The sequence below is a fragment of the Plasmodium coatneyi genome, chromosome 7 (genome assembly GCF_001680005.1).
Source record: "Plasmodium coatneyi strain Hackeri chromosome 7, complete sequence".
Classification (NCBI taxonomy): domain Eukaryota; phylum Apicomplexa; class Aconoidasida; order Haemosporida; family Plasmodiidae; genus Plasmodium; species Plasmodium coatneyi.
Genome location: NC_033562.1, coordinates 1,351,997 through 1,367,300, shown reverse-complemented (window position 1 = coordinate 1,367,300; position 15,304 = coordinate 1,351,997). Strand labels below are relative to the sequence as shown.

The 15,304-nt window shown below is 40.2% G+C and overlaps 5 protein-coding genes across 5 annotated transcripts; 3 read left to right on the top strand and 2 right to left on the bottom strand.

Annotated features, from left to right (window-relative positions):
• Positions 1-5,631: 5,631 nt before the first annotated feature.
• On the bottom strand, positions 5,632-6,852 carry PCOAH_00018580 (Uncharacterized protein; the record flags this gene model as incomplete). Its single annotated transcript, XM_020058667.1, has 1 exon — positions 5,632-6,852. The coding sequence occupies one exon, from the start codon at positions 6,850-6,852 to the stop codon at positions 5,632-5,634; it is 1,221 nt and encodes a 406-aa protein (XP_019914051.1).
• Positions 6,853-7,933: 1,081 nt separating this feature from the next.
• PCOAH_00018570 (Uncharacterized protein) lies at positions 7,934-8,269 on the top strand (the record flags this gene model as incomplete). The annotated part of the gene is made up of 1 exon (XM_020058666.1): positions 7,934-8,269. The coding sequence occupies one exon, from the start codon at positions 7,934-7,936 to the stop codon at positions 8,267-8,269; it is 336 nt and encodes a 111-aa protein (XP_019914153.1).
• A 312-nt stretch (positions 8,270-8,581) lies between these two features.
• On the top strand, positions 8,582-9,346 carry PCOAH_00018560 (Tubulin-specific chaperone; the record flags this gene model as incomplete). Its single annotated transcript, XM_020058665.1, has 1 exon — positions 8,582-9,346. The coding sequence occupies one exon, from the start codon at positions 8,582-8,584 to the stop codon at positions 9,344-9,346; it is 765 nt and encodes a 254-aa protein (XP_019914042.1).
• A 924-nt stretch (positions 9,347-10,270) lies between these two features.
• On the top strand, positions 10,271-10,623 carry PCOAH_00018550 (Uncharacterized protein; the record flags this gene model as incomplete). The annotated part of the gene is made up of 2 exons (XM_020058664.1): positions 10,271-10,407; positions 10,518-10,623. The coding sequence occupies 2 exons, from the start codon at positions 10,271-10,273 to the stop codon at positions 10,621-10,623; spliced, it is 243 nt and encodes an 80-aa protein (XP_019913929.1).
• A 199-nt stretch (positions 10,624-10,822) lies between these two features.
• On the bottom strand, positions 10,823-14,734 carry PCOAH_00018540 (Uncharacterized protein; the record flags this gene model as incomplete). Its single annotated transcript, XM_020058663.1, has 1 exon — positions 10,823-14,734. One exon carries the CDS (start codon positions 14,732-14,734, stop codon positions 10,823-10,825), a length of 3,912 nt encoding a protein of 1,303 aa, XP_019914208.1.
• Between the last annotated feature and the right edge of the window lie 570 nt (positions 14,735-15,304).

Sequence of the window (15,304 nt, the reverse complement as noted above, 5' to 3'; positions counted from 1 at the left end):
AAATAATATCGCTATAATTAAAGAATAAAGTCTATTCTTCAATGTTAAAAAAAAAAAAAAAGCCATAAACATCGAATGGAAAAAGCAATCTCTCTATATATGTATATTTCCCTGTTCGTACTTACAGAAAACATAGAACATGCCACTTTCATGAAATTTACGAACGGTGATGGGAAGGTCGACCTTAAAAGGTGTGTACGCGGGAAAAGAAACGTCGCGCCTTTCCGGCAATTAGTATATGGCTGTCGCGTTGTTGTAAAAAAAAAAAAGTGTGCACGGAGTCAAAACAATCCTAACAAACACACGTGTTCTTACATAAACATGTGCATATGCTCATTTATATGTACACACACTTCGGATGTACAATGAAATGGCAGCATGTGAGTGGGGACACCAGGTAGTAAAGAACGTATAATACGCGAGTATAACAATTCTGACACGTCAAAAAATAAAAAATGAAAACGTAAAAAGGTGAAAAAGTGAAATGTGAAAAAATGAAAACGAGAAAAAATAAATTATGTGTAAATGAATGAGGCTAAAATTTTTTTCGTAAAAAGTAATGATAAAAAATTAAAAAAAAGGATGGTTTGTAATTGGCTGTAATAAAAGATTGCAAAGGGGGGAGGGCGAAACTTAAAGTTGCCTTATACATAAGCGTACGCTGGAAGAGAATGGAGCCCATACACACTTATGCAAATGTGAAGGTATGCAACATAAGTCTATACTGGTAAGTCAAGCGGTAAAAATGTGTCACACGTACATATATATGTATTTACACATGTGCACGTTTTTCTTCTGAGATTCGACCTGGTAAAGCCGCTAGCACATAGACATGCGTAAACTTTATATACACGATTGACTAAAAACAAGCCGCTTTCATTAAACACACGGGTTGTGAGGGGGAAGCGCAATTGCGGTGAGCGGACTCTTACGTATGTGCATATATTATATATATACACAAACATACATGGCACACACGCGTGCAATAACAATACGGGCTCCAGGGAACTACGTGAAAAGTCCTCTCGTGCCTTCTGTCACTTAACCGATACTACATCCGTTCACACGTGCAGACACATATGCGCGGGGAGAGGAGGTGTAAAATTTATTATACGTAAAAATAAAAACGAGCGTGTTCACACACCGTTGGGGGGGGGAAAAAATAATGAAAAAAAAAAAAAAAGCACCAGAGGTAGGCTTATTTGTATGCACATATATGTAGGAATTATCTATCTACATATATACACACACGTGTGGCACAAGCGCACGTATATTCCTTCCCGCGACAGGCTGTGTATATACAGTGGGATTGATGCGCACAAGTGCTTCCGTACAATTGTATGTTCGTATGAATATATAGAACCCGTACAACACATACGCCTTGCAGAGCACGTGAAATTAATTTGAAAGGAATTATATATCCTTCAGCACAAAAAACTAACTACTAAAAATTACTAAAGAAACATTTAATGCAAGATAAACATTATATATTTCTGTTTGGATTGGTTAATTGCATGTAAGAACATGCATAGGTCAAATTGTACGAAAATGAAAAAGCACACCAAATATATATGTTTGTTTGTATATAAAAATATGCAGGCGTTACGCAATGGGGGGATGTGTGAATAGGCATTCAAAATATAAAAAATTGTCTCAAAAAAAAAAATATGGGGGAATTTCACTATATATAACACGATACTCCTACATATACGTATACGTAAACACCTGATATATTTATATATAAAATATAGAGGCATATATAAGTATATATATTTCCGTACACAGGTATATTAGCATAGGCCCATATGAAAAAGGGGGGGAGGGGCGACAGTGTTTTATATTAATATATACATGTACATATATATGATTAAAAAGAATAAGCAGTTCACGTAAAATTATATATGCATGAGTTTACATGAATAACTTTTTTTTAAAGATTTAAAAAATGTTACAATTAAAAAAAATAATAAAATAAAACGTGCTATTTTGTAATAGCAGGTTCAAGTTTTAAAGTACTTTTTTTTTGGGGCAAAGGAGGCTCCTCTTTTTTTTTTTTTCTTATAAGCAAAAATTCTTTTAATCTTCCTTAATCTTTTGGCCGCTTTATATCATTTTAACTTCTTCTTCTTTTTGTATTAGCTTCTTTGCTTTTTTGGGTTTTTACGTTTTTGCTTTTTTTCTTTTTCTTTTTCTTTATTTTTGTTTTGTTTTTGTTTTAACTTTTGCTTATATTTTTGTTTTTTTATTTTTGCTTTTGCTTCCGCTTTATTTTTTTTCTTCTGCTGGTACTATTTTTTTTTGGCAATATCACTATTTATATGGTTCATAAAAATGTTCACAAAAATTACCGTAAAAAACATGATATATTTGTTTGCTACATATAATATTATACCCGTGAAGGCTCGGCTCGTTCACCCTGTATATATATGTAACATTCACGTAATACGGGGCGGCAAAATATATGCAGTGCAACGAAGTACTATATAAATATACATATAATATTAATAATATATATTTGAACATGCTTATTTTTTTTCTTCATTGAATTTTGGCCTATATTCATTATTTTTCAAAAATTGTCCCAATTAAATTAATGGCGTAAAATGTAGGGGCATTAAAAAAAAAAAAAAATACATCATCTATATCCTATAAAATTAATGGATCGCCCAACACGTGCTCATCACTGCACGAATGGCACAGTCGCTGATATGCAAATATGTACGAATTGTTTTTACTTTCACCTCGCATGTGTTCATATATGCACAATATAATATGCGTAGATAAAGTTCAAATCGATTCTTCTCCTCTTAAAAAAAGGAGCTGCGTTTACCAGATTCTGCATGTATGCATATATGCGAGTTTCAATTTTTAAGTGCCTTTTTTTCTCGCGCCCCTTGTGAATATAAAAATTTATGACATATATATAAATATATATATGCAATGTAATGTTATATATATATAGCTTCCTATGCGCTATAGGGAGAAAAAAATGCCGCGAAAAAACGGAAGAAGCAAAACCCAACACATAGCCTAGGTGAATGTATGCGCTCCCAATTACGTACGTGCAATTTGTAAAAAAGCGTGAGCTTCATAATTATATTATGTGCGCCATTTAGCAGTTGTATGAATATTGCAGGCGCGGCGCCATTCGTTGCACGTATATACTTATATGTAAATTTATATGCGCATGTGCCCGCCTACATGCGTCAATTCGACGTAAAAAAGAAACGCGTCTTTTGTGAATGTTCTTCACCTGCAATATGTGCACTGCTTCACTGCGCATGTGCTTAACACCCCACACCGTGTGAATGGCAAAAATTGCATCACTTGTACAACAGGCGATCTGCCTGTGAAAATTAAGCCACAAAAAAAAAAAAAAAAAAAAAAAAAAAACATGTGTGTACTACATATAAATATATATATAGTACATATATAATGTATATAATATATGTATATATAATTGCGCGAAACGCCACCTCGTAAAATCGAGAAAACGTGCTTCTCATGGCGAACAAACACTTGTTAAGAGTAAATTCCGCAAACAGGCTGCAAAACATTTCCACCCTACATGTTACATTTTTAAGTGCGAAAAAAAAAAAAAATGATATCAACTTCCGCGCAAAATGGCAACGGCCTTAACTACTGCGCTCCTTCATTTTCCAAAATTATGATGTCCCAAATTTTAAGCAGGACGAATTAAACGTTTGTAGTAGTACACTGTTAAAACTGCTGCTGCTGTTGCCACGTAAGCGAAATTGCGCGGATGTTTCACACATCGACCAAATGTAGCTATAGACGGCAATTTCGGATCCAGGCTACCGCGCTCCACCCACATGTACGTTAAAAAAACGAGCCTCTTTCGGCCCCTCCTTCTGAGCGACCAATTAACAATTTTGAGAAAATTCACTCCACGCGGGGTTTCGTTGTCCTAAACACTTCTTCGGATTGGGTGCCAAGTTGCATCACCGAGATCATAAAATAATTACCCCCATTGCCAATGCCAACGCGAACGCTAATCCCAATCTTAGTACAATGATATTTCTCGTGCCCTTACATATAACGTTTGCATGACACGGTTGGTCGTTTAAAAATCCTTTTTTTCCCTTGTGCGAAGCGCGCACCTCCACAATACCATTTGCCGATCGTCTATGTTGTGCACAACGTACAAAACATGCGCTCTGGGCACGTATCGTTCCGCCCTCATGTTCCGATTGGAAAAATAGAAATATAAATAATCTGTCCCCGTTTAATTGACACGTAAAGACAAAACAAACCTGTAACACTTTTCGGCTTCATGCAATTTTTCTATTTTAAGCCCCGCGTGACATGACACAGAGTGTGGCTTTTTTTTGTGTTTGCGTTTAATGGGTCTTTTGCGGGCACGCCACAAATAGGTACACAAATACATACATATAAATATATATATGTATGTATATATATGCACCATGACCATACCCCGTTTGTACACTTGGCCTTTTGCGTTTCATTTCATTTGGGCACATTTTGGCCCCGCTTTTGCATCCCCCTACGGTAATGATTAAATTGCCCTTGTGGTCAACCCATGTGTGAAAAGAGCACCCCCCCTATTTTATCTGCACCGTTTTTAAGCATGAGGAAGGCATCAATTAATAATGCTCTAACTTCATCCTCGACATTGCTGCGCGTGTTTTGGTTAAGGCAAAAGTGCCACACTATACATATGTGTACATTTTGCACAATGAAGTCGTATATTCATGAAGTTCTGCGTAGTGACATTGCGGTGTATAAACCACGTGTGACTGCCCCAAGGGATGCACCACGTTTAGGTACCCATCTTTCAACTCCGGTTAAGTAATTTATCGCGCCAAATAGGGAAGAGATCATTGGGACGAGTTACGTTGCTCAAATGTAAGGTATTCCCACAGAGAATTCACCAAGGGGAGTTTTACATCCCCTTCCCTCCTTAAGAAAAGTACAAGCATATGTGTATCTCACAATTAAGCGAAGGGTATGTACTACATGAACGTGTTAATAAAAATTGTGGACCTTTTCCATCGCCGGGGACAAAATATAGCGTGATTATAGTGGCATATGCCATTGTGTGTGTTTTTTTTTTTCTTCTTGTATTCCCGTTGTGCCGCGTATCCAATTCACTTTTTTTTTTGTTATCATTTTTTATCCCCTTCGTTAAAATAAAAGGGCAGATTGCTACAAACCCCCTTCGACATGTTCATTCGTGCCGTCGTATGAATTGCATTAACACACGACAGAATCGTACCATTTAAGAGGTATATTCAAATTGGTCACGCTTAAACATTGTCACGCAGAAGAATAATGACTGCCCGTTTAGTTTTACGATGCAACGTCCGTTCGGCAACACAAAAAAGTTACCCTTCATGTGACGAAAAAAAAAAAAAAAATTCTTCGTCCTTTTCGAACAGGACTCCTTCGCAGCATCAGGGGGAAAAACTGAGTAGCGAAGCTTGTCTCACAGTGCACACCAATCGAGGTGTTTCAACCATGACTACACATTCGTATACGCAAATGTGCATGCATATATTATATGCGCCGCACAACAGGAATTCACAGTAAGGATAACAAACTCGATCGCATCTTTCTTTTTTGCCTTACACGCGCCGTGCCATTAGGCTGCTAAATGTTAAATAATGGTGTGTGCTTCAAATTAAGGTTTTCCAAATTGGGGAAAAAATGCTTTAACGTAACAAAAATGTTGTGATGCCTCAACTTTTTATCCCCACCTGAGGGCATGTTAAAAAAATAGCTTCCCTCGTGGTCGTTTTGTTCACCTTCCCCTTCGTGATCATACGCACTGAGAAGGTTATCCACCCTTTTGCCCTCAACTTCTTTGCCACCACGGAGGCATGACAATTCCGTGTTAAAGGATAAATCGAACTGCTTCAAATTTGCCAGAAAGGGAAAGTCACTTAACGACTTTATTCTATTAAAACTGATATTTATGTGGGAAATATTTTTGTGCCCATTGAGTAGGTACTTAACAAAATGGAGTGACGTAATTTTGTTGTTTTGTAAATAAAGGTGAGTCAAATTGGGTGCTTGCCAGTTTAGTGCCCCTTCTTCACCAGGGGGTTCTCCCTTCGTTTCGGCTACGAAGAGGGGATCTCTCTCCACATTATTTTCGCATGCTGGAGGTGTCTCCATTTTAGCAGGCGTAGGCGATCCATCCATGGGTTCCAGTTCACAAATCTCATTGTGAGATAAACACAAATGAAGGAGATTCTCCAATTTGTGTTTCCCCCAGTAGGGAAAAACAATTAAAAGATTTTTTCGTATGTTTATTGTTTTTAAATTATGCACCTTTAAAACACTGCCCTTGCTAATTATTTCATTCTGGATAAGGATGAACAAAAGATTGTCAATGGAGAGGTGTACAAAGTAATTGCAGGACAGATCCAATTCCCACACAATTAGATTTTTTGCCTCTTCCTGGTTATCACATTTTCCCAATTCAACGTTATTATCCTTTCGGGAAGGTATCCCCATATTATTAATGGTAGCTGCTGCTATTCCCACCTCTACCTTCTTTAAGGCGTCTAATATGGTTGCACGGTTTTGACGTACCATTTCGGCAAAATTTTTTTCGCTTCTTAACTTTAGTTTTTTAAAATTTAATATGAGCTTTGTGCAGGCACCTGGTGGCTCATCTGTCCGTTCCATGTATACGAAAGTCCTTCCAGGGTGTCCCCATTCTTCTTCACAGTTACCTTCTTCCCCGTGGTTGCCGGCCAGATCAAGGGGCATCACCCTGGTTACACCATCACTGCTTCGTTCATTGCCATGCATCACGGCAGTTCCCCCTTTTTCGCACTCACCATCATGAGGATCTTCCCTCATTCTGGGCGCAGATTTCTAAAAAGGCAGTCGCCGTACTAAGGAACCTCTCACACTAGCACGTCTGCGCAGACATGGCATGCTCTCCTACAAAATGGACCAACGGATCATCAGTAATTGGGGGAACATCATAATAGGGGGAAATATCACTTGGCGTGCGGGAGTGTGAACTGGCGTTGAGATTTTGTTGGTGTGGAGGGAACTAACAGGTAAACGTGATGCTCACATTTGTGCAAAACTGACACGTATTCTCAGGCACATTTACGCGCTAATTTGTGCGCGCACTTCAGAGACTTCTTCCAAATGCTTGGCCGAACCCCCCAACACGAAATTAATGTTCAATTCTTCGGAAAAAAAAAAAAAAAAGGATCAAGTGACGTGTAATGGGTTATGCGCAATGACAACGAGAGAGTGCACAGAGGGTAGGCACGAAATAAGGTGGCTCACTTCCCCATTGTTCTCCTATGCAACGTTGTAGCACACTTCTATCATTTTAAATTTTCACCATAATAAAAAGAAGTAATCAGAATAGGGTTTAAAACACTCGACATGGTTTCTCCCCATCTTCCTGTCCATCGTTAAGGTAGAACAAGCAGGACCTATGCAGCAGGGTCGTCACTGCACATGTATTCCTTCACAAGGTACTACCTGTTAGTTCATTTCTCCATTCAGAGGTAAGCAGTAGCACGAGTTTGTGTGTGTGTGTGTGTGAGAGGGATAGAACACAGGGATGCACATTCATTTTGGAGTGGCATTAAAGAGATTCTTTTTTGTGTGTGTTCTCTTTTGCTTTATCGCACTACTTCCATTTCACGGCCTCCCTTTTTTGCCATTTAGGTCTCCCCTCAAGCAGCAGCTAAGCCCTACGGACGCGCATCGAACGAAAAAAAAACGGCCATTTTATTAACTCAAGGGATTACCTAAAAATAAAGGACAAAATATAGAGGAAGCTGAACGAGCGAATTGTGCCCCGGTGACAGCATACACCCGTGCGGAGTTGCCTTTCATCCCCCCTTCCCAGCACCGAACGATTTAACCGTCACCGCAAAAGGATGTTATGTAAACCTTCGCGACAGACCCAAGGATGGATAACGACGAAGTGAAAATTATCGAAGAAGAATATAAGCAATTTTATGATAAATTTTACTACATAAATGAAAACACATTTTGCATAGATATAAATATGAGTGAAGAAAATGAGGAGAAGTCCAAAAATATGGTCACCAAGGAAACGTTAAAACTGGTCATCCAATTTAATGGGCACCATTTCGAAGTATTGAATGAGCATACACATAGAGGAAGTTGCGCCGAAAAAACAGAGTTTGAAAACATTGAACAAATTTTCAATACCTTTTGCCCCCTGTCCTTTAAAAAGTTCCTCACCCAAGACATCACAAGGAGGTTAAACTCCTCTTTGTAGCATTTCCGCTTAAAGGGGTAGACCCAACTCTATTGTACGCCCTGTCCACGGTCATCATTCCTAAGCGATTTAATTGGCCTCTCCAAAATTTGCGTTAGTGGGGAAGAAGTTGGTGAAAATTTTCCATTTTTTTCAAATTTCCCAATTTTCCAAAATTACCCCTCGTATAGTTCAATTTAAGGGGAATATTATTCATATAATCACCTCCTAAGCGGAGTACCCACCACTAGAACAAGGAAAGCCCATTCACACCACGTTACGCTAGCAATAGAACAACGTGCACCGACGTTCCAACTAACCATCCGTCCACAAATGAGCGACTTCGTGAAGGTCGACCTGGTACACAACCTGTACAAGAACAAAAAATGGAAAGAAATCAAACTGAACAAATTCGAAAGCATAGAAAATGTGAAAAAGAAAATATACACACACACGGGCACCCCCCACAACAGCATGGACCTCTATGCATATGATGAGCTAAACATAGAGAACAGTCAAGTCCACCTAAGTAACGATAACTTCTGCCTTAATGATTACAACGTGAAGGACAACTATATCATCTACATACATGATAAAAGCAATGCCGTCCCCAACGACGTCATTTATCATATGGATGATGCTGAGAAACTGAACCAACTGAAACATTTTAAATACGAAATGAAGGAAGAGGACTATGACAAACGACAGGACACATTTAGGAATTTTATAAAAAAGTTGAGGGCGCGTGGGGGAACTACAAATAGCGGAAGCCACCCCAACGGGGAGATCCACCCCAATGGGGAAGACCCCCTTGAGAACCCCCCCTACGATGAACAAACCTACCAAATTGGAAACCGGTGCAGAATCAAAATAGGAGACCGCAGAGGCGTTTTAAAATTTGTAGGAAAAATAAAAAAGGGGAACGAAATTTCTGTTGGCGTCGATTTAGACGAACCTTTGGGGAACTCCGACGGGACATACCAAAACAAGTTTCTGTTCGAATGTAAGGGAAGCAAATATGGGTACCTTGGAAATATAAACTCCATCGAGGTGGGAGACTTTCCCCCTTTCGACATCATGGATTTGGACGAATTCTAACCCACTACGGAAGACTGTGAATAGGCCTTCCTGTTGGCACCCACAGAGCGTGCAGTCATTTTACATGCTGCCCCAGGGTACGGATCGTGAGACTGCGATGAATTACCAACCTGATACGTAACTGCAAACCCATCTTGGGTGGCTATTCTCCCCCCTTAGTTTTCATGTGTGCGCAGTTTTTATCGCCAACATATGACACGGTTAAGCGCCCTTCTTTTTACATCTCATCCTTTTTGGCCCCACTCCAAAGGGGAAACAAAACGGACTTATTGTTAAAAGCGGACTGGGCAAACTCACCATTGGGCTATTCTGGGTTGACCTTCCAGTCCCCCCACCCAACATTTTAACTGTATATATACGTCCCATCACCGTTCCACTTGGCCATTTTGCTAAAACATCCATTCGTCAGATTAACCCATCTGAGGAAAAAAAAAAACAGAAAGAGTGAATAACTGTTGCGATGTTACTGATAAGAAGGGTAAGCTTCCCATGAAAAAATGATTTCCTTTTTTTTTTTTTTTTTTCTTCCAAATTTGTGCAGTGCAAAATGGGGATGCGCAAATACTTTTATTAGCCCCCTTTTAATTTTAAATTTAAAAACACTGCTCATTGATAAATTCCTACAATGAAAAACGAATTAAAAATTGTGCACAAATCTCGACTTTGAAAATATTCCTACATTTTTCCTTTTTTGGAAAGGTATGATATTTGTCACCCCTCGCCCTTTAATTGCGGCGTACTGTTTGACGAAGCGTTCCATTTTATTTTGCTTCCCCCCTTGGTAGTGGGCAAAAACTTCAGTTGTGTCCCCTCCTCGGCGTCCTACCACATGCATACGAGCTTGTTGCGTATGCGTATGTGCGCTCCCATTATGTATATTCCGCCTAGTGGTATCCTACCAGTTGCAAATTTCCTTCTTAAAAAATGAGTGATGAAAATGAACAACGCAAAGAGGAGCTCATCCAAGAAATGAGTGAGTACAAAATCAGCAACGAGAAGTTCCCCGATATGCTGAAAAGTTACGTAAAGGAGAACATCTCTGACCAGCAGCTCGCAGAAAGGTAAGTATGCCGCACGGTGGAGTCACCCATTTGTGCATGCCATCACGTCTGAACTGCTCAAAAGGCAGAAAAATCTAACCCCCCCCAACACCTATAAACGCACTTTGCAGGTTTTTAAAAGAATTCGATGACTCCTATTTGAAAATTATGAACCTTGATGAACTGGAGCTTCTCTGCTCGTTTATCCTGAAGAAAAGAAACATCCAAGTGAAGTAGCCACGTTGGTCAAGCAGACGAAGTTTCCATTGAAGGGAAGCCTTCCCCATTTGGCAAAACGTCATTTGGGAAGTTCATTTGTTATGTAGATGAATAGACAAAAAAAAAAAAAAAAAAAAAACCAAAAAAATTTGCGAACAGTGTAGTGACAAAAATTGAAGGGGGACTTGTGCAACATTACTCTTGTTGGACAGTTCCATTACGTGTGGCCATTTTTGCTTCCTTGGAGTACCCCCGCAAGCGCTTCGTGAAAACCTAAGATGCACTGCATCAGTTGTACGGATGGACCGTCCTGATCAAAGAGGACATTTTCCGACATGTAATTAATCACGTCCATGTAATTTGCATGCTCCAACAAATAAAACTTTTTTTTTTTTAAAATAAAATTAATCATATGAAATAATAACTTAAAACTTACTCTTCGAACGAGGAAATGTTTGTTTCTTATGTAAAAATTTGCTAATGTAAATCCATCCGTCAAAATATCGTCTATATACAAATTGCAGTTGCATGAGTTGGTGAAAAATACCATGTACGTTGAGATTAAGGATAAGACAAGGGATGCGTCATTTGAATAATATTTTTTCAACTTGTATTCATCATATTCTATGCTGATCGCTTCCTTTTTTATGTTTACGTTTAGCAGTTTTGTGTATGCACTAGCGAAGAAGAAGCTACAAAGGGTGGTCATCGACTTGGTTTTTTTCCCACTATTTTGGAGGCTGATTTTGGAGGCCTCCTTCCTTTCAAGCAGAGCGTTATTACTTTTTTTTTCTCGGAGGTTACAAATTTTGCTTCTTTCATGTCTGTCCTTATTTGGCTTGTGCAACAAGAGGGTGTTTCTTTCCCATCCTGTGCTTCCACTTGGAAGTGGTTCCTCTTCTTCTCCATTCGCTCCGTTAGTAACGAAGACGCGTTTTCCCCCCACCTGTTCGGAAGCGACATGGACAGCGACATCATCACGGTTATGGGTACCATCAGACTTAGCAGCGTTGTCATCACCACTTGGGGAACTTCCTCTTTCTGGAAAATTTTCAATCAGATGGTAAAATTTATCAGACACGTTTCCTAAGTCGGTTTGGTGATCCATGCATCGGTTACCCTTTTCACTCAGCCCCATCTGCGCCGTAACTTCCCGCACGCTCTGAAACACTTCACGCAGAGTAGCTCGCCCCGAAAGGAATAGCACGCACAACTGCAGACACAAGAGCATCACCATCTTCTGTACACTCGAATACATATTCGAGTAAATATTTTTAAAAACAAAATTACATATCTCCATTGGCGCATTGATGGTAAGAAGGATCATGTTGAATAGCTTAATCGTGGCGAAGGAACACTTCCCTTCTGGAAGAAGACAACTCGAATGGTTTAGCGAAAGTAACGCTTCATATAACTCTACACATAAATAGGTTAACACATCTCCCTTCCTAATAAACCTGGGCAAGGAGGCCACTGCCTGACTTATGCGAAAATTTTCCTCATCATACGTCTCCTTCTTATCATTTAATTTCAAAGGGTCGTAATTTATATCTTGCTCATTTCTTTCGATATAATTTGCTCTGTTTTTCATTCTGTGCAGACATTCGAATAGATCTTCCGGTGGGTCTGTATACATATTCTTGTTCCGATCCATGTTGAGGTAGAATTCGTTTTCCAATTCTAGCTCCACTAGGAACTGCTTCTCATCCATATCGTACAGTTCGTTGTCTATTAACGAATCTGCGTTTTTAATAAGCATATCGTCTTCTCTTTTTTTCTTCCCTTCCTCAGGGGGTGGTTCCCGCAGGGTGGCCACTACAGCGTCCACTTCGTCATTCAATTCGTCATTCAATTCGTCATTCAATTCATCACCCAATTTGTCAATTAATTCGTCACCGGATTTTTCATCCATTTTGACACCCCATTTTTCAACCTGCCCGCCCAGCTCCGGGTCGCTGGTGTAGATGAGGTCCTCCAAGTAGACAAACCCACTCTGCTTAATAACCTTGAAACACCTCAGTTCTTCTGGGAAGCTCTCTTCTGGTTGTTGCAAATTAGGGAAGAGACTACCTCCCTTCATGGAATCTTCACAATTTTCCATTTCTACGTCGGTCGGCGAACGCTTCCTTTCCGCCTTGTAGGATACCCCATCAACGTAGAGCCTGAAATGGTCAGCCAGTATTTGCCCGGCGACCAAAGACACTTCATCCTTGCGCTTAAACAACTCACGCACCATTGTAGTGACCCTTTCAAATAGCTTTGCACTGTGGTGGAAATGAAATTTGTATATGTGTAACTCCACCTCGGAAAGTGCGCCAAAATTGTACGAACTGTCAACAAGCTTCTTATTTAATAAATTCATGTGCATGCTAAAGGTGTAGAGTAATTTGCTTAAAATGATAGGGACAAAAGTGGAAGAAGCTTTGTGTTCAGAATCGGGGGAGAACTGTCCCAAGACGAAGAAAAACATTTCTTGCAAAAAATCGAACGCCATTATTCTGACAGTGTTCCGTTCATCCGACGTGCAATTTGTAGCGCACCTATCCGTGCTTTGATTTTCTTCCCCCTTCACTTGCCGAGCAATAATGTGGTAACTTCTTCTCTCGCGAATCACCTCACTGGAATGAATCATTTCCTTCTCACGTGTGAAGTTTGCGAAGGGTAAGCTGGAGGCTGTCCAATTGGGCCCCACCAAATCGGCTATGAGCTCAATGAAGGTGAGGGAAAAACTGAGCGGCAAACAGTTACGTGAGAAAATGCTGAAGAATTTTTCTAAAATGTAGAAATCCCATTTATACAAAAAGGAAACTTTGATAAGTACACACAGAAGGTCCTTCACCCTTCGGTTAAATAAACATAAGGAGAGTTTCTGCTCATTTTGAACGACCTTGATAAAGGGACTCATATTTTCGATTAAGCTGGTGAGTAGCTTTTCTCCGACGGATTCCCCATGGCAGTACAGGTGCAGGTAATAAAAGAGGTTCTGCAGGAGGTGGTTCATTCGGGTTAACGTGGATGCGTCCTCTGAGCTCTCCCGCAAGTCAGCCACCTTGCCGCTCCCACGGACCCGTAGAAGCCCCGCAAGGAGTGTCTGACAAAAGGGATTCACCAAATAGCAGTTCACCACTCGCTTCGTTAACAGAGCCATCTTTTCATAATTCACTGTAGCTTCATCTCCATGCAACCAATAAAAGACACAAGTCTTCACAGCATGTTTAGAAAATCCTTCTTCATTCAATTCGTTTGGAATAATGTGCTGATAAATGTACAGCTTCCTCCTTTCGTCGTCTCCTTTTTTTACCCCTATATCGGTTATACACTTAAATAGGATAAATGGGAGGCTAAAATAGGCCTTAATAATGTTGTGGATATCTTCATGGTACTTTTCCAATGCTGTGTCGATGCTGTTTTCCCTTTGTTTAATTGTCTCTACGTTAGTGTTGTGCTTTTCCATGTGGGTCCCACTGTGAGGCAGTGGTGTATTCTCTGCTTGGCGTACCACCCCTCCGTGTAGATACTTGGATAGGATATCCCCCTCGGCATAGACAAATTTGATCAAATCGAGGACGAATGACCAATTTTCGAGGGACACCTGGTGACCACCGCCACGGCTACCACAAAGCATCATGCTCAACGCTTTGTTAACTCCCGTTATGATCCACTCACTTAGGTAGACCCCTCCCAATGGGAAGAGTCTTTCCACCACGGTAACCATCGTTCCTCCTGAGTCTTTCCCCCCCTCTTCACCTAAGTCTGCCCCAGTTGTACCTTCACAGTAGGTGGTTGCCCCTTTTCTCCTCCTTCCCACTTCACACACAGGAATGAACCACACGTAGATCAAATGGTACCTGTGTGCTTCTTCAATCGTCTCGATCTTTAAAACGCCCCTCAACGCACAGCTGATAATACTGTGCAATACAAAGAAGCATTCGTCTATCAATTTGTTCATATTATTTTTCATCATTTTTAGGGCTCCTTCGTTATTCCCCCTCTTTTGCAGTTCCGCCATTTGGACACTTAGCGGAATGTGTGTCGCGAAAAATTCCTTCAGTACATTCTCTACATCTCCCCCGCGGGCGCCCCTAGGTAGGACGTCCTCAAGGTGAGTTTCCTCCTTGGGGTTCACCATCCGTGCGTCGTTACCTCTTTTGGGTGTTTTCCTTATGGGTGTGTGCCTCGCATTGTTCGAAGTTTGCTCCGTTTGTACTGTTTGTCACACCACCCACATTAGGCCTCTCCCACTGGTGAAGCATCGCTCTGGAGTCCCCTCGAAATGAAGGGAAAACATGCGCACATAACTGTTCCTACAAGTGCGACTTTCTAATTGGAGGATGTTCTTTCCAAACTGAGTCATCTATCAAATGTGGCCACCTCTACTATTGCCGTTTTTTTTTTTTTTTTTTTTTTTTTCTCTCTTTTTTTATCAGAGGAACAGATAGTTCTATTTTTTTTTCTCTGAACAGTTACATCAGGCGAACACAATTTGGTAAGTTCCTCCAAAAAAAAAATATATAAATGTTTGTGTACACTTTGTAGATATTCCCCTTCCCAAGGGAACCTTTCACAGAATTGTCCATTGGTTCGTCTCGTACGAAATGCAGAGTGCTAGTTTTAAAGGGAAAGAAAATTACCTCATCCATGTGGAACCCCATAATGATGTGCCTACACGCCCCAGATTACTGTGACGAACCCATTCCGT